Source organism: Balaenoptera acutorostrata, chromosome 10 (genome assembly GCF_949987535.1).
Source record: "Balaenoptera acutorostrata chromosome 10, mBalAcu1.1, whole genome shotgun sequence".
Taxonomy (NCBI): Eukaryota; Metazoa; Chordata; class Mammalia; order Artiodactyla; family Balaenopteridae; genus Balaenoptera; species Balaenoptera acutorostrata.
The window spans coordinates 41,659,443-41,682,887 of record NC_080073.1 but is presented as its reverse complement, the minus strand read 5'-3'; the positions used below and the strand labels follow the sequence as shown (position 1 = coordinate 41,682,887).

The 23,445-nt window shown below is 43.7% G+C and overlaps 1 protein-coding gene and 1 long non-coding RNA gene across 3 annotated transcripts; one reads left to right on the top strand and one right to left on the bottom strand.

Moving 5' to 3' along the window:
• Window positions 1–2,496: 2,496 nt before the first annotated feature.
• LOC130709113 (uncharacterized) lies at window positions 2,497–20,539 on the bottom strand. 2 transcript variants are annotated; one of them, XR_009009621.1, is made up of 4 exons: window positions 19,956–20,539; window positions 17,599–17,806; window positions 16,181–16,306; window positions 2,497–2,611 (listed from the first exon to the last, which is right to left on the bottom strand). It is a non-coding gene; the product is annotated as an uncharacterized LOC130709113 (long non-coding RNA). The 2 variants fall into 2 exon arrangements; XR_009009620.1 differs by lacking the exon at window positions 2,497–2,611 and adding an exon at window positions 7,555–7,845.
• Window positions 16,132–20,564, top strand: FAM240A (family with sequence similarity 240 member A). Its single transcript, XM_028163184.2, has 2 exons — window positions 16,132–16,384; window positions 20,441–20,564. Exons 1-2 carry the CDS (start codon window positions 16,242–16,244, stop codon window positions 20,541–20,543), a joined length of 246 nt encoding a protein of 81 aa, XP_028018985.2. The 5' UTR covers window positions 16,132–16,241; the 3' UTR covers window positions 20,544–20,564.
• The last annotated feature ends 2,881 nt before the right edge of the window (window positions 20,565–23,445 follow it).

The following is a 23,445-nucleotide window of genomic DNA, read 5'->3' as shown; positions in this document are numbered from 1 at the left end:
ACATTATAACTCTTCATCCCCAGCCCCATCTCATCCCAAACATGTGGGCTTGGATCAAAGTAAATCTACTGTTATTAATTTTCTTTAAGCTAAAAACATTTAGTAGGGGGAAAAATAAAACATGCTCACTATATGCAAAGCATTGTCCTAGGTGCCTGGGGCAAACACACCAGGACACACAAGACATAACCCCCACAGACCATGGTGCCCGTAGCCTGGGGTGTGAAGAGACAACTACACAAAGGGAAAAAGCACAGAGCAGGAGGTGCTGAGTATGGAGCAACTGGAAATAGTCAAGTTCACCATTCAAATCTGAAACAATAGTATTATCGCTCTGTGGGGTATAAAGCCCCATTTCATGCAGCAGGTCACATCTCATCACTACAGTGAGCAGACCATTGACAGGAAATCCTGGAGAGCACACGGTCCTGACTGTGGGTGGAGGGAGGGCCTCAGGTCCAACTGCTGGCATCACCACTGTGCAGAGGCAGCCCTGGCTGAGTGCTGGCTCACGGATCACCAGCTGCACTCCTGACAGAGGGCATCAGCACGCTGCTCCCCGCACACATGTTCTCACTCACCCACATCCTGGGCGGGGAGTGGAGGAGGAGTTCCATCACACTGTTACCAGCCCGACCCCCTCTCCATGCAGCCAGCCTAGGGGCTTTTTAAATATAAGCTGATTTAGCATCAGCTCTCTAGCTGCTGCTCTGTGGGCCGCCTCCACCTTTCCCGAGCTGTACCCTTGAAACAGTAAGGACGTGCTTGGCAAGAGGTGCCTGGACTCAGCAGCCTCATTTTTAGTGTCTGGAAAGACCTCATAAAATCCTTGCCCAAAATAATCTTCCCCATGCCACTGCCAGAAAATCTTCCCCTACTCTCATTTTTCTTTAGAGGATGACAGGGAAGACTGGTGAAAATGCTGGTGTAATCCAGGCAGCTCACTCACTGGCACCCCCTCCCTGCCAAGTAAGAACAGCTTCTCTGAAGGTGATGGAATATGGATCAGATTCATAAAGGGGTGGAAAAGGTCAGGCCAAGAGAGACACAAGCCCAGGCCCTGTCAATTTCACAACTCTTATCTTCTGCAAGGCATGTTTCTAAATGAGGTTCTTAAAGGTAAACCTCCAGGGGGACAGATAAATGCATCACAAAGCGAGCCCGTGGTCCTGACCACATGAAGGCATTTGAAGCCTCAGAGGGAAACTTCTGTCAGCATTTGCCGTGGATGTCTCTTAGAGAAATTCCAGTTCCCGGCTCTGTATCAGTTGGCGTCTGCTGTGCGCAAGGGTCTTGGAAAATCACTGACCTATGGGTCAGTGATTGTCAAGTCCTGTTCTGCTTCTGCCCAGGCTGCCTGGCACTCAGGGGCCAGCTCACAAACATTATCCTCCTTCACCAGAGGAGCGGCATCGTTTAGGTCACTTCCCAAGCTCATCTTACGCCTTTTGTCATCTTTGCCACACTTCTTATCACTTCTCCTCACCCTTGTTGATAACCCATTAGACAATGTGATTGAAAGCACTTTGTAAATTAAAAAATGTCCTACAAAACCAGTATTAAGCGCTTAGCTATGCAGGATCACAATCATGACTCAGGGCTCCTGACTGCTCCACTAGGTCAAGTGGAGCCTGGAAGTAAGGAATCAAGCCTGGGAAAGGAATTGCTGAGAGAAGATAGAGGGAGATGAAAGATGTTCAGCTGCTTCCTATTTAACAACCCATGGGTCCTGGTAAAGGAGCACAGGTTTAAGGTTAAAGCCACCCAGAGATGGCAGAGTCAGGGACAGAGCCCTGCAGTAGACTCCTAACACAACCTCCAGACTTCTTTTGGATTTGGCCCAGCCATACAGAGACCTCTTTGCTTATGGTGACCATATTTCACAAACTGAAAAAAGACAGATCATAATCTTTAAGTAGCATCATCCTCAAGGGATAATAGGCTGGAATATTTGCAGTCAGGACTTTCCTCAAGATGCTGTGTGGGAAAGTCATCATACCTTTGTAATCTTGGCCATGTGCACCCCTTTTAACTGTCTGTGCTTGGTGGTATGGTCTTTGGGCTGTACACTCATCAGAGTTTCTTGTTTCCCATTCAATGCTCGGCCATAACGGAGATTGCACAGCTAATGGAGATGAGCTGTCAGGAATCACTTGGAATAAACTGGATTCCAGAACCCACAGTGTTAGAATCCAAGCCCTCACTTTCTGTTGATCAAACCCCAACAATCCCACTCTATTTGGACATTTATTTGGTCATCTGTTTTTTAAATTGACCACATTGGCTAGAGTCGTTTTCTATTTAAGTAACAAAGATTTAACTTTGAATCCCCTACCCTCCTCCCTATGAAGATGCCCAGGGATGTTGACATGTCTTAGTCAAGTATGGCTCAAATGACACAATGTTAATCATGTTTTATAAGGCTAGTTACTATTTATATTCTGTGTGCCTAATATATGGCCCAATTTCAACCAGATACAAACATACCAGCTTTAAGAGCACCTGCAGGCTTTGAGGTCAGACTGCCATAGGTTTGAGCCTCAGCTCTGCCACTTACAGCTGTGGGATCATGGTCATGTTGTTCAGTCTTTCCCAGACTCAGTTTTCATGTCTATAAAACAGGGACAAGAACCTCATGTGAGGACAGTCAGTGAAGAACCACAATATAACATCAAATGCTTCACAATATAACATACATAAATATTAGTTTCATCTTCCCCTACCCTCTCTCATAGAAAATTAGTCTCCTCTACTTAAATTCAAACATTCTATCTTCTTACTAATTTTACATTCCTTCCAAATAGTAAACAACGGGATAACTAATATGTCATGTGTAAAGCATTGTGAGCTTTTGCAGGGAATGGAACTCACTCCATGGAGCATTAGGAAGAGAGACCATCATTACGTTAACAGGAAAGTTCGGGGCTACCAGCCCTGGGAAGGCCTTTCCTGGTCCAGTCAGCTTAACCCAGAAAAGCAGCCAAATAAGGGCTAGAAACATCATGCAACCGACATAAATACTTCCAGTGTTGCAAAACCCAGGTTAGTAAGAGGTTGGGATCAGCTAAAGAAATGCGTTGGCTCCCCAATTTCTGCCTTATTGACCTTGAACTTGCCTGTAAAAGGCCTAACATTGTTGAGGGGCAGTACTTGCAGCTCAGCGTTGAATGAAAGCACCTTCCACTAACGAGGGGCTTCTTAGAGCCCCATTGCAAATGACAGAGATGGCCCTTCCTGGGGGCTCTGCCACTTCCTCAGTCTGGGCTGCAAGTGTGTTTCCTGCCAGCCCTCTTCTGACGGATGACTCATAACTTCTTTGCTTCCACTCAGCCTCCAAGCTTAGTAAAGCAGCCCCCTTCCTTATAAATGGGGTGTCTCACAAAGTCTCATTTGTGAACCTGATGGCTGGACCAGGTCCCCACTTGCCTGGAGCTGAATGACTCTTGATGGTTAGGGTTCCTGGTGTGCAGCCTGGTCTCTCTAACTGGGTTTCCCTTGGACTGTTTGGCGGGAGGGTTTTTTAAGCTGGGTTGTTATCTCCTGCAGGAGAGGCATGTTTTCATGCTATTTATTTCGCTCTCTCCCTGCCCATCCCCACCACATCTAATAACACAGTTCTCAGAGCCAAGACTATATGCTGCACAGAATGCAAACATCTCAAGATTCAGTTGGGCCCTGACAACCCCTGGAATTCTCCTTCACCATTTTGGGACAACCCATCTCAAAAACTGAATCAGTACAAATCCCTTGTTTCCAAGAAAGGAGAAAGACTGTGTACGATGATAGCGGAAGCAAAAACATCTCCATCTATCAGGGTCTCCTCTGGGACAAGAGCTATGTGAGGAGCAAAGCAGCTGCATTTTCCAAATGCTCTGCCTGGTGGCAGAGTCTTCTCCTAGGACTGTGGCCTCTGCTTCTCTCCTGTCCTCCAAGGACTGCTTCAGGCACACGGCTCTTGCAGTTGCCCTACTAGGTCAGGCCAAGTTCAAGGAGGGAGTTGTTCAAACCCTCAACTCAGAAAATGTCCCATTTCCACTGTATTGGGCTGTCTTAGGAATAAATGCAACTAGAAACCAACCAAGCAGCATCAGGCTCTGCAGCGTCCCCACGACTCGCTTCAGAAAGCCTGAAACCTGGGTGCTGAGAGGGCTCGGAAGCTGTGACTCTTCCACTGCAAGCACACCCAGCACCCAGGTCTTGGTGCATCAACACCTTTCTCCAGAAAAGGAGCCAGGGCTGCAAAGAGAAATGGCTGATTCCAGTGCAGGGGCAGGAAAGGTACAAGATGAGCCAAAAAGTAAGGAGGTCCTCAAAGAAGGATGGGGACATGTCAAAAGACACAGAAGCCAGCTTGAAGAGGCTCCCCCTGGCCAAATCTGCAACAATCTGGGCATCAAAGTTTTAAATGGTAGTATGGATTATAATCCATTGAATAAAATAATAATCTATGAATCCATACTGACGATATATAGACAGACCAATAGACTGAGAGATAGTTGAGAAGAGCAAACTCTACTGTAGAATGCCAACTAATACATGTAGAAGGAAAGATGGTATTAGAAAATTACAGTTGCAACCATTATAATAAAAAATGTTTCAGGCAGGAGTCATCAGTGGGTGCTAAAACTGGAGGCTGAAAGTTTGATGAGCAACAGGATATTTACAGTCTCCTACTTGTTCCCCACAAAATACTTATTAATTAAGGGAGAAATAATAACTTTACAGTGGATAAAACTGGCAGACACTACGTTAATCAATGATCAACAGAGACACCACCAACGTAGAAACAAATGGCTATCTGTGCGTCCTGCTAGGGTGCCCTGAGCAGGAAACATCACTCCAGTGGTACTTATGCCAAAAACCCATAATCTGATTCTAACGATGACAGGAGAGCAAACAAAACCAAGTTGAAGGGTATTCTACAAAATACTGACCTATAGAATTAAAAACTGTCAGTGTGACGAAAGACCCAAATAAATAAATTAATTAAAAGTTTGAGGAAGTGTTCCAGATTAATGGAGATGTGACAAGTGAATGCAGTATACACACGATCTGGGATTGGATTCCAAATTGCTATCAGTTGCATTGAGAAAATCTGAAAAACATTTGTAGGTAAGATAATAATTTTAAATTTCCTCATTTTGACCACTATATGGTGGTTATATAAGTGAACGTCCTTGTTCTTAGGAAATACACACTGAAGTATGAAGTATTTAAGAGTAAAGGGGCAGGATGTCTGCAACTCACTTTTAAACAGTTCAGAAAGGAGATGATGTATGGATGGATGGATGGATGGATGGATAGAGATGATAGGTATAGAGAGAGACAGATGCAGGAAATGCTACAGCAAATGTGGCAAAATGAACATTTGGTTAATCTTGGTGATGATATGGAATTCTCTGTACTATTCTTACAAAGTTTCTGTTAAGTGTGAAATTATTTTAAAACAAAAAGTTTTTAAAAATCAAAGCAAAACATGACAAGTGAAAAGGAAGATACTAAAAAAATATATGCAGGATGGGAATATAAAGTGGTACAGCCACTCCAGAAAGTAGTTTGGCAGTTTCCTAAAAACCTAAACATGTACTTACCATATGACCCAGCAATTGAACTCTTGGGTATTTATTCCAGAAAAAGAAAACTTCTGTTCATAAAAAGCCTGTACACAGATGTTCATAGAAGCTTTGTGTATAACAGCCCCAAACTGGAAAGCACCAAAACATCCTTCAATAGGTAAATAATTAAAGAAGCTGATGCAGTCACATCATGGAGTACTACTCAGCAAAGGAACAAACTATTGATACACACAACAGTTTAAATGGATCTCAAGGAAATAAGGCTGAGTGCAGAAAGTCAATGTCAAAAATTTACACACTGCATGATTTCCATTTATATAGCATTATCGAAATGACAAAATTGTAGAGATGAAGAACAAATTAGTGGTTGCCAGAGGTTGTGGGTGGAGGGAAGGAAGGAAGTGGCTGTGAGTATAAAAGGACAACACAAGGGATCCTTACGATGGAACAAGTCTGTATCTTGACTGCGATGGTGGACACATAATCTGCACATATGATAAAACTGCACAGAGCTACACACACACACACACACACACACACACACACAAGTGCGTGTGAAATGGGTGAAACTTGAAGAAGCTGTGTGGATGGTACCAATGACAGTTTCCTGGTTTTGCTATTGTACTATAGTTATGCAACGTGCTAACTCTGGGGGAAACTGGGTGAAGGATGTGCAGTACCACCCCGTACATTTCTTTGCAACTCTCTGTGAATCTATAATTATTCCAAAATAAAAAGTTCAAACCAAGAAAACAGCAAGCCCCCGACAGAGCTTGTATGGGCTGCCCTGCTGACACTGCCATGACCTCTGCTCCCAAGAGATGTCCCTTGGGGAGTCTGGCCTGTGTGGTGTCCTTTCTTCTCACTTTATCTGGCAGCCCCACAGCTTTGCATGAAGTCTCAACCCCCTTCACTGTGTAACTTATCGCTGGGGAACAGATGATGGAAGCATAGGGCAGAGACCCAGAGAAATCTGGGTATGACCTTTAACAATACTGGAGCTCACATTGGATTAAGGGCTTTGAAGTCAGGCTGCTTGGGTTCAAACCCCAATCTGTCTCTTACTATCCATATGGCCTCAGATAAGATGCTTAACCTGTTGTGCCACAGCTTTCTTATCTATGAAGTGGGAGTGATGATAGTCCCTGATCATAGGTATATGATGTATATCATACTGTGTTTCTACCTATAAATCTTAGAACAGTACCAGACACCTAGAAAGAGTTAATAAATGTTAGTTGTTATTTATAATACAAATAAAAACAATTGTTTACCATTATTATATCTCTCTACAGGTTTACTCATTCCTATTTTACAATGAAGAAGCTGGGACTTAGCAAAACTAATTAGCTAGTGTGGGTTGACTAGTGACAGAGCTGAGATCCAAATCCAGAGCCTCCAAGTGCATGCCCTTTCCAATACGTCTGTCTGAGTCAGTGTGTGTGGAAGCCTTACCAGAAAGAGGAGGAGGGGAAAAATTCAGAAAGCAGAGAAAAGGAGAAAGAATAGATTATATTCTAGGAAGAAAGATGTGAAAGAACATCTCAACTGACTGAGACTATAAAGGAAATTTACGTTCCCACTTATTATGAGTTCCTAAGGTAGGGAGCCTCTAGGGTTGGTGAATTCAGTGGCTCAGCAATGTCATGGATCATATGGGTCTATCTTTCAACTCTGTGCTGTCAATTCAAAATTCAGTCAAATTAGGAAAATCATAAATGTTTGTCCTTTGGAGTAAACAAATTATAGAGGCTGTGAAATTCCACGCCAGGGCATTAAGTAGGTTTTCAGATCACTTGTGAGCACAGAGGAAATAGAAACATTTCAGAAGCTTAGTTTGATAAGTTTTTTTTTTTTTTTTTTTTTAATTTATTTATTTATTATTATTTTTGTCTGTATTGGGTCTTCGGTTCGTGCGAGGGCTTTCTCCAGTTGCGGCAAGCTGGGGCCACTCTTCATCGCGGTGCGGGGACCGCTCTTCATCGCGGTGCGCGGGCCTTTCTCTATCGCGGCCCCTCCCGTTGCGGGGCACAGGCTCCAGACGCGCAGGCTCAGCAATTGTGGCTCACGGGCCCAGCTGCTCCGTGGCATGTGGGATCTTCCCAGACCAGGGCTCGAACCCGTGTCCCCTGCATTAGCAGGCAGATTCTCAACCACTGCGCCACCAGGGAAGCCCTGATAAGTTTTTTCTTAAAGGACTTGCTAATGGCTTCACTAAAATTTGAGGAAGCTCATGTAACCAAAAAGGTTTTCCCAGCATATAACATGTCTGTAAAGAACAACAACAACAACACTTTCAAGTTAATCTTTCACCTATTAAATATTGTTCCACTGTGGATTTCTCTTAAAGAGGAAAACGGTATTAAAAACTTACAGTAGAAATATTTTACTAGCTTTTTTACCCTATCCTCTCTGTTTGCATATAACATGTATCAAGAGAAAAACACTAAAAGCAAAATGGGTATTTTTACTTTACATATAATCCAGTGATATCAGCATTGCTCTTGCTATCATCTTGAATAGGTGATGCTTTGAGGGGTTGCTTCCAACTCTACCTCCCTCTTTCCCCGATGAGAAAACTTCCACTGCACTATCTGGTTCTGCTGCTCCATGAGGCATTCATATTCAGAGAGAAAAGACTTATTAAAATACCTCTGCAGATTCAACATCAGCAATTCCACTTGCTTCACTGCCCTCAGATTTTGCAGTGGAGGTTTGAGCTTTGACACTGAAACTCATGTAACTAAGTTATAAGCATGCTTACTAGTAGCCTAGCAGGGTTTGATGATGACCTGACTGTTCTCAGACAGGGACCATCCCAGATGTTTAACCCAAGAACACAACAAGCTCCTTGAAATGGCTTGAAGGCCCCTTTCAACTGAGAAGCCCTTCTCGGTTTAATGCCTTTGCTGGAAGATGGTCATGGGTGTCCAGTTCTTGCTCCTGCTGGGGGACAACTAAGCAAACTGTGAAATGTTATCACCAAGCTCCCCGAGTGGATTAGCAGCTCCAAAGGGCAACACACATCTCTAAGTCGTCCTGTAAAGTGACCCCAAAGTGTGACTTGTCACACCATCCTGGGCTCATTTACCCTCTGAAGGGCAGAGGGCCGCTTTGCCTGATGCACAGCAGGTTTAAGCTCACGGATAATCCAGAGAATGTTCTGAACAATAACTGTGGTTCCAGCCAAGTCATGGTCCCTGCAGGGTCTGCCAGGGCAGAAGCTCGCCTGCCCTTGGGTGGGCAGGGGAAACAGGCAATGGGAGCTATTTTTCAACAGGAAGCAGGTCACCATGTCCCTGGAATGAGACCTCTGTGATTCTGCTACTAATTTGGTGCCTGTAACCTTGAAAGGCTGAGGCATTTCTGAAACACCTTCACTCGGCATATAAAGGGTTGAGGCCCTGAGGTTTCAGGACAGGCCGTGGACTTTGCAAACTCTAGAGCTGCAATACTCACCCTCCTTGACACTGTATCAAGACAGCAGCAGATTCATCTCAAAGGTAAAGGATTTTGAACTTGAGTGTGCCAGGGATGGAAGTTCATCTTGAACTTCTTGGGGGAAGCAAATGGATAGACTCCTTGTAACCCTGTCTTTTTCAGCCACTGGGGTTCATCTTTCCCTCTGAACGCTCACCTTGCATCTGCTTGGGAATGACTTAGAAATCTTAATGGGGCTTTTCCATATCTAATTTATATATTTAAGTGATGCATTCAAAACAAGCTAAACTCTGTGAGAGCGCCAGAAATCAGTGCCAGTGTTCATTTAACACGGCACTGATAAGATGAAATCTTGTAAATGAAAACAGTGCATATGGAGGGAGAGATGCTAAAACCCCCAGAGGAACCAGCATCCTCAAGGAATGTTCAGATAGAGACCCTCAACCACAGTCGGCTCCTCAGAAGACTGATGCTTAAGAGGATGTGCTAAATTCTGGTCTTTGTAATTCTGAAGCAGAGCTTCTTGAACTTTCCTATGCACGTGAATCATCTAGGGATCAGCTTAAAATGCAAATTTTGATTCAGATTTTGGTCTTGATAAACTCTGCATTCATAACAACTCCTAGGTGACGCCAGTGCTGCTGGCCCATGCGACAACTGAGAAGCAGGGTTCAGTGGTGTTTCAGGGATGGTAAATAATCTTTAGACTTTGCAATGACTGAAATCTTATCAAACAGCAAAAAGTCAAAAATATTTCCGCTCTGTTTTTAAATTTTGATTTTTATATTAACATAGAGCAAAATGACTCTTTTGTGTGTTCCCAGTTCTAAGAATTTACCACACATTCAGCTCTGTGTAACCACCATCACAATCAGGATACAGAACAATTACATCACCCCTTCCCCCCACCCCACCAGTTTCCTCATGCTATGGCTTTGCATTTATACTCTCCCCCTACCTCTAACCCCAGGCAATTATTATAGCCTTGTCTTTTTGAGAATGTCATATAAATGGAATCATAGAGGGTATAGAGTCTACTGAGATTGGCTTCTTCCACTCAGCATGAATGCCTTTGAGGTTCATCTAAGTTATTGAAAGTAGCAACAGTTTGTTCCTTTTTATTACTGCACAGTATTCCATTCTATGGATGTTCAACAGTTATTCACACATTCAATGACTATTGGTTGTCTCCACATTTTGGCAATGACAGATAGAACTGTGTGTGGGTGTATAGGTTTTTGCTAGAACGTAAGTTTGCATTTCTCTAAGTTAAATAACTAGCAACGGGATTGCTGGGTCATATGGTGGGAATATGTTTAACTTTATAAGTTATAACGTATGAGAGTTCCAATTGCTCCATACCTCTCCTCTCTAGCACTTGATATTGTCAATATATAAATTTTTATTTTGGCCATTCTTATAAGGATGTAGCAGTATCTCTGCACTTTCCATTTAATTTGTATTTCCCTAGTGGCTAATGATGTTCAACATCTTTTAACATGCTTAATTGATATCTGTGCATCCTCTTTGGTGAAGTGTCTGCTAAAGTGTTTTGCCCATCTTTTAACTGGGTTGCTTGCTTTCAAATTGTTGAGGTTTGAAAGTTCTTCATATATTCTGGACACAAATCCTTTATCATATACGTGATTTGCAAATATTATTTTCTCAGTTTGTATCTTGTCTTTTCATTCCTTTTGGAGAGCAAAGTTTTCTAATTTTGGTGAAGCCTAATTTATTAATTTTTCTTTCATGAAGTGTGCTTTTTGTCATGTCTAAGAATTCTTTGCCTAGCCTCAAGCCACAAAAAAAATTTCTCCTATATTTTCTCTTAAAAGTTTTATAGCTTTACATTTTATATTTGATCTATAATCCATTTGAGTTAATTTTTATATAAGGTGTGGGGTTTAGGGGGGTTTTGGTTTGGGTTTTTTTTTTTTTTTTTGCATATTGGTATCTTGTTCCAACACTATTTGCTGAGACATATCTCTGTTGTGTCTTTCTTTTTTTTGCCGATATCACACATCTTCATTATTGTAGTTTTATAGTAAGACTTAAAATCAGGTAGTGTAATTCCTTCAACTTCATTCTTCATTTTCAAAAGGGCTTTAGTTACTCTAGTCCTTTTGCCTTTCCATAAGTTTTATAATCAGTTTGTCTTCATCTATTTTTAAAAATCCAATTTGGATTTTTATTAGAACTGCAATAAATCTATAGATTAATTTCGGGAGAACTGATATCTCTGCTATGTTGTCTTCCAATCCATTAACATGATATGTCTCTGCATTTATTTAAGTTTTCTTTTATGTCATTCATCAGCATTTTGCAGTTTTTAGCAACCATATTTTGCACACGTTTTGTTAGATTTATATCTAAGTATTTAACTTGGGGGGAGTTATTGTAAATGGTATTGTCTTTTTTTTTTTTTAATATTATTCCTCCCCATATTTATTTATTTATTTATAAGCAGATGTTCATTTTAAATTAATTATTTATTTATTTTTGGCTGTGTTGGGTCTTCGTTTCTGTGCGAGGGCTTTCTCCAGTTGTGGCAAGTGGGGGCCACTCTTCATCGCGGTGCGCGGGCCTCTCACTATCGCGGTCTCTCTTGTTGCGGAGCACAGGCTCCAGACGCGCAGGCTCAGTAGTTCTGGCTCACGGGCGTAGTTGCTCCGCGGCATGTGGGATCTTCCCAGACCAGGGCTCGAACCCGTGTCCTCTGCATTAGCAGGCAGATTCTCAACCACTGCGCCACCAGGGAAGCCCGGTATTGTCTTTTTAATGTCAATTTCCAATTGTCCACTGGTAGCATATACTAATTTCCATGTATTAAACTCATATCCTGCATCTTCGCTAAACTCACGTACTAGTTCCAGGAATTTGTTTTTTGTGATTTGCTTCATGGACACTTGAAAAGAATCTGTATTCTGTCGTCACTGGGTAGAGATCTACCAACTACACTTAGATCTAGGAGGCTGCTGCTGCTGCTGAATTTTTCTATATTGGTGATTTTCTCTCTACTAAGTTCTGCTGTTTGGGATCAGATCCACACATGTGCAGCCCACAGGCCAGCCTAGGAGCTCATGAGCAATTTTTAAGGATACCCACCTCCGTGGTATCCCTGGTAATTTCCAATTCCCTGGACTCCCCTTTTTCAATCCTCCGGCCAGAAACTTAGGGCTTTAGTTACCTGCTCTGCTGTGCACTTCTGGTGGCTGCACCCACACCTGGGTCGTGTGCTGAGAGGATAGAGAGAGAGAGAGAAAAGCAGCGAGGGTCTGCTCCATCCAGTAGGACCACAGCTCCTCCTATCAGAGCAGGTGGGTTTTGCGTCTCTGCAGGCCCTGCTGCTGGTCAATTCCATTGCTGCTGCCAAGCTCCCTCGCCTTGGAATATCCTGGAGACCCGCAAGAGTGGGGAAAAGGAAAACTAGTGATTTCCCTCATTCTCTGAGCATCAGGAGTCTCCTTCTTCCTAGAATCAGAGGACTGCTTGGAGCTCTCTCTGTCCACGTTCCCACTTCTGAGTTTCCTGTTGACTTGAGTCTAAACTGGGGATACCAGGATAAAAACAGAAAACTTAGTGCCATTCAATGGTAATTGGAATTCTGGCCTTCTTCTCCAATCTACCTGCTACTGTTTACGTCTTGGAGTCCACAAGCAGTTGCACTGAGTATTCTGTCCAGGCTTTGGAGCTGCGTTCTTTGGAGAGACGGGCAGAGTGTGCCTTCCTCCATTTTATCTGGAACTGGAACCCTATTTCAAACCATGATCTTTATGAAGCTTTTTGAAATGTTGTTAAAAAAAAAAAGAACCATGAAATAGTTGCTCTTAGGAGGTGTTGGGTATGCAAGACGTACATTGGTGGCACACACAGTCGGCTGGGATGCAGTAAGCCACACTAGCCGAGAGTCACAGGAATAATTGATACGTCAAAATTCTTCTTAAAATAACGCTCACATTCCTCAATTTGGGTTTAATACTCTGAGTGACCAGAGACTTAGGAGATTAAATGGTTGGCACAGCAATTAGCGCTCACAATGGACAAATGTGCCTTTGTTTCAGTTGACTCACTAACATCATTTGGCACTTTGTGCAGCACAAATGCCTCACAGACGGTGACAAGTTCAACACACTTTGTTTAACTGAATTCTGTGAAGGTGTTACACACTGTCGTTCTCTTTAAGCACTCATTAATTTTGTGAAGTAAAGTTCATAATTGTCATTGAAGTTATGGCTTTTCTGGGTTGGTGGTGATTGACTGGAAGGAATACTATTGATTCTCTTGAGAGGAGTGCAGTCTGGTGGATGGTATTCTTGGCTGAGCAGATACAGACGAATAGAGCCATTTATTTATCAAGGACAATCACCTGTGTTTCCAAAAGGCTTTCCAACTATTGATATCTTCCTCATCACATTTCTGCAAGGTGGAGTAGTTGTCCACATTTTAGAAGCCAGAAAACCAAAACACAAATGCTCCCAGAAACATGTATTACCCGTGAAGGAGTGGGCTAAACCCTAACAATGAGATGCTGGGTCTCCCAGGAGGTTAGAGCTGGGGAGCTTGGATGAATCTCCAGTCCAAAGACAGAAGACAATTTTTCTCTACGCTTATTTTATTTTATTTTTAAAATATTTATTTTATTTTATTTCTTTTATTTTTGCTGTGCCGGGTCTTATTTGCAGCACACAGGATCTTTTTGTTGCAGCATGAGGACTTCTTAGTTGCGGCATGCATGCAGGATCTAGTTCCCCGACCAGGGATCGAACCCAGGTCCCCTGCATTGGGAGCACGGAGTCTTACCCACTGGACCACCAGGGAAGTCCCTTCCTACGTTTATTTAGGCATAACTTGTGTGTAATAAAATCCACCTGCTTTAGATGTACAGTTTGATAAGTTTTGGCAGTTGTATACAGTTGTTTAACCATCATGAGAAGCAAGATACAGAACATTTCCACAAGCTTAAAAGGCTCCCCAGGCCCCTTTGCAGTCAGTCCCCTCCCTCACCTCGACCCCAGGCCACCCCATCTGCTTCTGTCACTCTGGTTCTGTGGGGCTCCCACCACAGGCCTCTGCACAGTCCACTTCCTGCACCCTGGGTGCTCCTACCCACTCATCCTGCGTGTCCCTGCCCTGAGGAAGCACCCCGAAGCCCTCAGACCAGGCCAGGTGACTCCAGGGTGCCCCTCACTGGCCCCACAGACTTTCCCTCAATGCCTGAAGCACTGCCACAGGGATCACTGCCACTTCCAGGCCAGCTCTTCAGGATAAAGATAACTTGGAGACGGGGGCGCATTTATTCAATTCAACAAATATTTATTGAGCACCAGTACATGCTTTAATATATTTAAATAAAACATAGGATAATCACATTTCCTAAAAACTCTGGGGGCTTACTGCAAGGTCAGTTGGATCTCTGCTCTTTTGCCAGGAAAGTATGAGATCACTGAGCACTTCCAGGGGATAAGAAAGTCACTTTCCTCCTCCCTAGGGGACAGTTGGGGGCAGTGGATGGGGCCTGGGCCCTGAGTACGACAGCTGCCCCACTTACCAGCTGTATGACCTCGATAAAGCCAAATTGCTACTCAACTTTCTTACCTGCAGAATAGTGCTTACCTTGCAAGATGGCTGTTGCTGTGACCTCCCTATGCTCAGCCCTCACTACCTCAGCATCCCTGGGGCCAGCTCTGACCCAGACGTGACCATCGCATAAGAGGACAGGATCAAAGACCGAGTTCTCACCTTGGCTGCACATTAGAATCACAGGGGGCGCTTTTAAAAATCCTGACACCCAGGCCACATCCCAGGCTGATGAAATCAGACTCCCTGGGGACTGGCATTTGTTTTTTGTAAAGCTCCCCAAGTGATTCCAAGGTCAGCCAAGGTCAACAGACACTGATCCAGAAAGAAAAGAGAAGAGAAGTAAAATTATTTCATGTCTATAGAAAGAAAGTTGGGGGAGGTTGTGATAATTACTTATTGTTAATTATTACACTATGTCCTATACAGTTTGAGGTTTTAGAACTACAAAAGTTATATTTATTCAGAACTTTATAAACTGAGAAACAATTGAATATTCATGATCAAATTTAATCTTCAGAGAAATTTTAAAGATGAGGAGTCTGAGGCCTGGAGAACTTATTGTCAAACAGAAGGTGCATCAAGTTAATGGACAAATAGGTCTGCAGTGAATGTCTGGCTTCAAATCCCTCTCCGCTTCCACCCTGCCCTTGTCAGTCCCTCTGGGAGAGCTGTGATCCAGACCTTCATGTTGATTCCAGACCCTGGTGTCCAGACGCCCCTTCAGTACTTCCCCTTGGATGTTAGCGCCCAGGCAACTCAAACTCTGTCCAGTACTGCTCAAGGTCACTCTGCACGGCCCTCCTCCTCTGGTTGCCCATCTTTGCACAGGCACAGCCAGTGCAGCTCCACTGACATCCCTCACCTTTTTTTACCACATGGCGCTGACCACCTCCAGAATGCCTTCATTACCCTTGCCTCTACCACCTGGTCATAGCTCCTCCCTGGACATTTCCAGTAGCCCACTAACTCCTTTCCCCGCACCCACTCTCACCCTCCAGCCCCTGCTTTTGACCTGTCTGCTAGACCAACCAAGGTCTAGGAGTTGGGCAGGGGTTTCTTCATGTAAAAAAGTGAGCATTTTTGAGTATCTGATATGTATGATTTCACACACAAGCGTGTGCACACACACAGGTATGCACAAACCTCAAAGCTGCTTGGTTGGTTGTGTCAGATGTTGGGACCATTTTCTGTGACAAACCTCTTTAGTAAAGGGCTTGAAAACATTCAGAAGTGTGAAGCCTGCCTTCTGCCAGTTACAGTTGTGGGACCACAAGCAAATTCTATCACTCCTCAAATGTCTCACCTATAAAATGAGGAAGGGAATGTTGACTCATGAGGATGTGGTGATAACTAAAGGCACAAAATGCCTGTCACACACTACTTGCTGATAAAAAGCTGAGGGGTCATTCATCTGTAAGGAGGAAGGAAGGACAGAGATATTTGCTAGGTGCCTGTGACATGCCAGGCTCCAGCAGGGAGCTTCTGCCTTCACATCCCTGGATCCTGTCAACAAACCAGTGTATCCCCCCATGAGGTTCTGTGCCTGACCTGGGTCTCCCTCAGGTAAATAGCAGGGTCTGTACCTTCCAGAGTCCAAGAGAACGTGTTCTACAGGGGTTCGACTGGTATTTTCTTTTTCAGGGGATGAACAATCAGTACGTCCGCCGGGAGGTCTTCTGCCGGAACACCTGTCACGAGCTCAAACGCTTCTGGGAAAGAGAAATTGGCAAACAGACTTATTACCGAGAATCAGAAGAGCATCGCCTGGGAAGAAGTGCACTGGGAAAGTATGTGGCTTGTCTATTTTTTATTATTGATAATTAATTTTTAAAAATAGACTTTAATTTTTAGGGCAGCTTTAGGTTCACAGAAAGACTGAGCAGAAAGTAGAGAGCTTTCATACACCCCCTCCCTGCCATACACAGCCTCCCCTACCAGCAACATGCCCCACCAGAGAGGTGCATCTGTTACAATCCATGAACCCACATGGACACATCATACCCACCCTTATTTGTCTGTTTTTTAAAAGCAAAATTGATTTCCCCAGAAGAATGTCAGATGGGCATCCTAAAGGACATAATTATTTTGATTTTCCATGCATATGGTCCTGTCACCATCTATGGTTATGGGTAGTAATTTTAAAAATTCTTTAGGACTTCCCCGGTGACTCCGTGTTTCCACTGCAGGGGGTGCAGGTTCAATCCCTGGTGGGGGAACTGAGATCCCACATGCCGCACGACAGCAAAAAATAAATAAATAAATAAATAAATAAATAAATAATAATAATAAATTCTTCTAAGCTAACAAATGTACACTCTAGTTCTTATCTGTATAAACAGAAAAATCTCTCCTCTCTGTCACCATTTCTAGTGTGTGAGGGTTACACTAAATTTGGGGAGCAGATCAGCAGATGTATCCGTGAAGAGCAATCAAGCAAAGGAGACAATGACCAATTAATTCTCAGTGCTCGTTTGGGTAAAGACACAGGATGTCCTGCGTGTTCTAGGAGGAGGGCCAATGGGCTCTCAGTCCTCTGGTGTGCATCCCTGTTCTAGCCAAGCAAGTCGAGTGGAGAGCAGTAACTCACGTGAGCAGACCAGGGTTGCTGTCTCTGGAAACAGTGGCACCTCACCACCCTCACACATACTGCCTCTCGATGACTGCAGGGGGTCACCCACAGGACACAGGGAAGGACAGGCCGGGTCGTCTACCCCCTCATAGGGAACAGCTCAGCCACTGTCTGTTCACTAAGACCACAGCTAGTGTGTGGCCAGTTGCTGGTGGGGCAGGTGTGTCCTGGCCCAACGGCAGGGCCCATGACCCCATACTGTCAGTCCATGGTTGCTGGGCTGAGAACATGCATGAACTCACAAGAGTTAAATTCACTGTTACCTTCCAAAACCCCGTCCTGAGCCCTAGAGGCGAACCCAGCCTCTTCCACATGCAGAGACCTGCTCAGCCATATTCCTGGCCACAGGCAAGAAAAAGCAGACTGTCCTACCTGCTGAGGCGTTGTGTTAGGGCATCTTGTCCAGGGATTCTCAGAGAAGCTGAGTCAGGTGGCCAGTCATCTGGGGAGTCCCTGCCATCTTCTTCCCCCGAGGCCAGGCCACTCAGCATGCTGCACACCAGAGGCCACACTGAGGCCTGTACCACGTGTGTGTGTCCCGGGACAGTACACAGAAGGCCTCAGGTGGAGTGAAACTGACCTGCGGAAGATGCAAAAACCTTGTCTCTAAGCAAGGAGTAAGCCAAGGGGTGAATAAAATAGGCTCTGAAACAAACTGGGTTTATTAAAACATTAAAATATATGTGTGGGGCTTCCCTGGTGGCGCAGTGGTTGCGAGTCTGCCTGCCAATGCAGGAGACACGGGTTCGAGCCCTGGTCTGGGGAGATCCCACGTGCCGCGGAGCAGCTGGGCCCGTGAGCCACAATTACTGAGCCTGCGCGTCTGGAGCCTGTGCTCCACAAGGAGAGGCCGCGATAGTGAGAGGCCCGCGCACCGCGATGAAGAGTGGTCCCCGCTTGCCACAACTGGAGAAAGCCCTCGCACAGAAACGAAGACCCAACACAGCCATAAGTAAATAAAAAAACAAATACTTTAAAAAAAAAAAAAGTAAAAGTCTATAAAAAAAAAAAATGTGTGCAGGATCTCTCCATGCACATAAAAAAGACTGCAGGAAAGACACTTTCTGGTTGGTGGGGTCGCAAGACTCTAATTTCTTATTTATCCTTCTCCTGCCTCTTCTAATCTGAACCTGGGTAGTCTGGCTCCAGAGGGTCTCTGCTCCTCACCACTACTCCATGTTGTCCCTTCATAAATTGTAGAAGACAGTTCTGGTTCATTAGGTTGTTCTGAGGCTTGAAAAAGAAAATGTGCCTAGAGACTTCCCTGATGGTCCACTGGTTAAGACTTTGCCTTCCAATGCAGGGGGTGCGGGTTTGATCCCTGGTCCGGGAGCTAAGATTCCACATGCCTCGTGGCCAAAAAACCAAAACATAAAACAAAACCAATATTGTAACAAATTCAATAAAGACTTTAAAAATGGTCCACATCAAAAAAATCTTAAAAAAAAAAAAAGAAAATGTGCCTAAAGCACCCAGCATGGGGCAGGGCCCAAGGTCAGGGCTCACAAATGTCAGGCCCCCTGCCTCCTCCACACTCCCACTTAATCCAGGATTGAATATAGCAGCAGCAAGATGCTAAAGGAAGAGCCCTCCGGATGAGTAGCAAGTCTCCCTGTGCCTCAGTTTCCTCCTTGTTATTTTTATCATAGAGAAACAAACACTGACAGAAGAGGGATGTTGGGGAGTTACTGCCTTTAATTAGTGGGGAGCAGTAGGTTGATAGTGTTGTTCAACTATATCCTTACTGATTTCTTGTGTTTTACTGATGGTTGAAGTATCGGTACTGAAGATTTGCAGATTTGTCTATTTCTCCTTACAGATCTATCACATTTTGTTTCATGTATTTTGAAACTCTATATTAGGTACATAAATGTTGAGGATTATTATATACTCTTGATGAATCAAACCTTTTATTACAAAACAACCCTCTTTCTCTTTGGTAATATTCTTTGCTATGAACTCTACCTTGTCTGTTGTTAATATAACCACTCCAGCCTTCGTTGATTAGGGTTAAGATGGGATATTTTTCCACCCTTTTACTTTTAACCTATTTGTGTCTTCATATTTAAAATGAGTTTCTTATAGGCAACATATATTTGGATATTTTTTAATGCAATCTGTCAACCTTTGCATTTCAATTGGATTACTTATGTCATTAACATTAATTGGTATGATTGGGTTTAAATCTACCATCTTGTTATTTGTCACCCGTTTCTCTCAACAGTTATTTACTCCCTTTCTTTTTCTGCCTACTTTTGAATTAAATATTTTTTATGATTCCATTTTATCTCCTCTTTTGGCTTTTTAACTATATCTCTGTGTGTTATTTTAGTGGTTGCTTTAACATTTACATATACATCTTTAACAGTGATACTGTCTACGTTCAAGTGATACATTATTTCCTGTAGAGGGTAAGAACCTTACAATCATATAGTCCCATCTCTCCGCTCCTGGTCTTTGTGTTATTATACAAAGTACAATTTGACTTCCACATACGTTATAAACACCATATTACATCATTAACAGTTTTGCTTTGAACTGATTATCTTTTTTTTTGGCTGTGCCGTGCGGCTTGAGGGATCCTAGTTCACTGACCAGGGATAGAACTCGTGCCCCCTGCAGTGGGAGCGCAGAGTCCCAACCACTGGACCGCCAGGGAACTCCCATGAACCACTGACTATCTTTTAAAGAGATTTAAATAGTAAGAAAAAAAAAGTATTAATACGCACACACACAGCTGTCTTTCCAGGTGCTCTTCATTCCACTGTGCAGATTTCCATGTGGTGTCATTTTTCCATCTGCTTGAAGGACTTCCTTTAACATGTCATATGTGACAGTCTGCTGGTAGTGAATTCTTCCAGTTTTTGCATATCTGAAAACAACTTTATCTCACCTCTGTTTTTGAAAGATAGCTTTGCTGGGTAAATAATTCTAGATTTAAGGTTATTTTCCCCCTCCTGTACTTTAAAGATACTGCACTTTCAAGGGAAATTTCAGAGAATTAAGACTAGAATAGTGCTCAAACAGAAGTGAGAGTTCAAATATGTATATATTTAAATTTGCAAGTCTTCTGCACACCTTTTAAAACCTGAACACATGCATGCACACACATGCATACACAGAAACCTTCAGAATAAAAAGGAAGGAAGCTTCCCTGAACCAAAAGCCATGGAGATGAATACTCCGTTTGTGTATATTTTGTTTCTATTTTCAGGCTCAGAGAAGAATGGAAGCAGAAACTGGAAACAAAGCTGAGACTACAGAACAATTCAGATGAGACAGAAAAGCGGGCCAATGTTGGCCAAGAGCTTCACTGACACAAGAGGATACAAAGCACGGAGGTCACTCTGCCAGGACAAGCCAGTGCAAATCCCTGAGTCCCTTTGCTACACCATACAGATCCCATACTATTGTTTCCCCCACCTGTAAATCCTGTGGGGATTTACCTGTGAATCCTTCCCCACTGCTGAGTGGAGATTATTAGCCAAGGCAGTCCTCTCTGCATGGGGACCAGAATATTATCCCCAACATGTCTAAAGATGAGATTATCTAACAGCAAAGCTCCATGCAGCATACTTTATTTCCATATAATTATCTTCTAATTTTGAAATCCCGATATTTGAAATTCTAAGCACATGAGGGGGGATGATTTTCACGGTCATACTTTAAACATCGCACATTAGTTTTGCTCCACATTTCTCCTAGGAAACAGCACCATGTAATCCTTTCTCTTGTTTTCTCTTTATGAGAAGAGATATGCACCTATCTGCAGAAATAAAAATATTGTAAATAGTCATTAAAATAAGGTTTGCAAATTAACTGATCTAATATTATTTTTCTCCACATGAATTTAATAGGCTTATTCAAAAACATGTTTACGTAGAACCATTCAATAAGATCGGGATAATTTTAATAAAACTTGGTTGCCATGCCATCACTGGTATACGTGCTCTTCATTTTGTTGCTTTCTTTTAAATCTCCACATGCTGGCACTGGTTGGCTCTCTGTCAGCTCAGCTAAAGTATATCTGGCCACCCCAACAAAGTGCTTGTCACGTAGATTCTGGACTTTGAAATATCATTGTCACTGCCCAGCAATCTCTCAGGTCCCCATACAGGGTTGCTGCTTCTAAAAGTGCAAACTGTAACTAGGCCTGGTGCAACATTTCCCAACCAGGGCAAAGGAGCAGAGAGATACATGCTGTAAAGTACTTGATGGTTGTAGGCAGTGCCTGCAAAGCCTTACATATTCAAGGGGCAGTGTTACCAGGAGACACAGAGAGCAAGGCAGAGGCAATTCTGAACAGAGCAAGTGTGGTGTTCCAGTCCTCTAAATGCCCTGATGTGCCCTAAGGTGCTTCCATCCACATCTCCAGGGAGCCCAGATGGGAGCCACCAGGAGGCAAGAAGAGTTGGGGGAGCATTTCCTCAGGTTCCACACTTATATGATTCAGGAAACAGGGCTTAGAGCCCTCCTTCCTGCTATGGTCTCTCATTCAACCTGGGATTCAATTCAACTAATAAACCATGAATCCCAGCTGGGTTCATTTGAGATTGATGAAAGAGGAATTTTTGTTGGGTATAAGAGGGAAATAGGAATTAAATAGAAGGAGAAGAAAAGACAGAGCTTTCAGGCTGAGAGGCTCTCAGAAGAAAAGGCCTACCATCATGAACTGCAAAACGCTGCTGCTGGAATCTAAATGCAGTCAAGTGGGGCAGATAATGCCTGTGAAGATTCGTTGTGCATTAATTCATTCACCGCATACCTGGCACTGTGCTGTATGACCAAATACAGCAGAGTAAACCAGAAGTGATGACTCTGGAGGCTACAGTCTAGGGAAGATGGCAGAAAAGCCAAGGCAATAAGTGTGAGGGACTAAATAGCACTGGGAGCCACAGCAGGCAAAGGTGCCCACCTGATATGGGGACCCATTCTGGTCTAGGGAGGGCTTCTTAAGAACAGGGTAGTTAAACCCAAGTAAGCATGATCCAGTGAAGGCAAGATTCAGGCCTCAGGTCCTGGGTGCCTTGAGGGAATACATTTAGCTAAGCTAGAATGGGAGTGAGGAGAAGGTGTAGCAAGAGCTGAATCTGCAGAAATCAGCATTCAGGGCCTTGCTGGCTGAGAGTATGAGCTTTTCCCAAGGGCACAGGAAGCCACTGTAGGGTGTTGGCCAGGGGAGAGCCACAGTGGCCATGGTTCAGGATGATTACTTTGCACAGAAAGATGGGAGGACAAAGGTGGGAAGGCCAGCCAGGAGGTTCTGCAGATGCCTCCCAAGAGGTAAGAAGGCCCACAGAAGAAGAAGGTCCTCAGTGCCCTGGCAGCAGGGACTGGGGGGGGGAAAGAGACAGGGAGAGAAGCATGAGTGCCTTTTCTCACAATACTAGAGGCTTGAGGTCAAAGATCAAAGTGGCAGCATGGTCGGTTTCTGGTGAGAGCTCTTTCCTGTCTTGTAGATGGCCGCTTCTCACTGTGTCCTCACATGGCATGAGGAGAGACGGAGAGAAAGGGAGAGAGGGAGAGGGGGAGAGAGAGACAGAGAGAACAAGCTCTCTGGCGTCTCTTCTTATAAGGACACTAATCCCATCACAAGGGCCCCACCTGCATGACCTTATCTAAACCTAATTACCCCCCAAAGGCCTCATTTCCAAATACCATCACATGAAGGGTTAGGGCTTCAGCATATAAATTTGGGGCAGGGTAGGTTTTGAGGGGCAGGGAGGACACAATTCAGTCCATAGCAGAATGGGATGCTTTCAAACTATGTATCAAGTCCTGGACACATCACATTTATAAAATTGACCAGGCTCAAACAGCAAAAACTTTGAGAGCTGAACTATGGTGTGGAATACCATAGGTTTCAAACTGGCCTCTGGGTAGCACACAAGCAACAGACCACAAAAGCAAAGGCTTTGAAAAGTAATTGACATTTAAAGTGTAGCCCACGAAAGTGGGCCAGGACATGCGTTCTTAACATAAACAGATTGACTGCCTACTAAAATAGATACATAAAAAGGAGAGTCTCCTAGCCTTGTACTCAAAATGTCCAGGATACAGTCCAAAATGACTCATACCAAAAGCCAAGAAAATCTCAACTCAAATGAGAAAGGATAATCAACAGACACTTAGTACTGAGATGACACAGGGGTTGAAATTATATGACAAGGATTTTAAAGCAGTTATATAAATGCTTCAACAAGCAACTACAAGCACTCT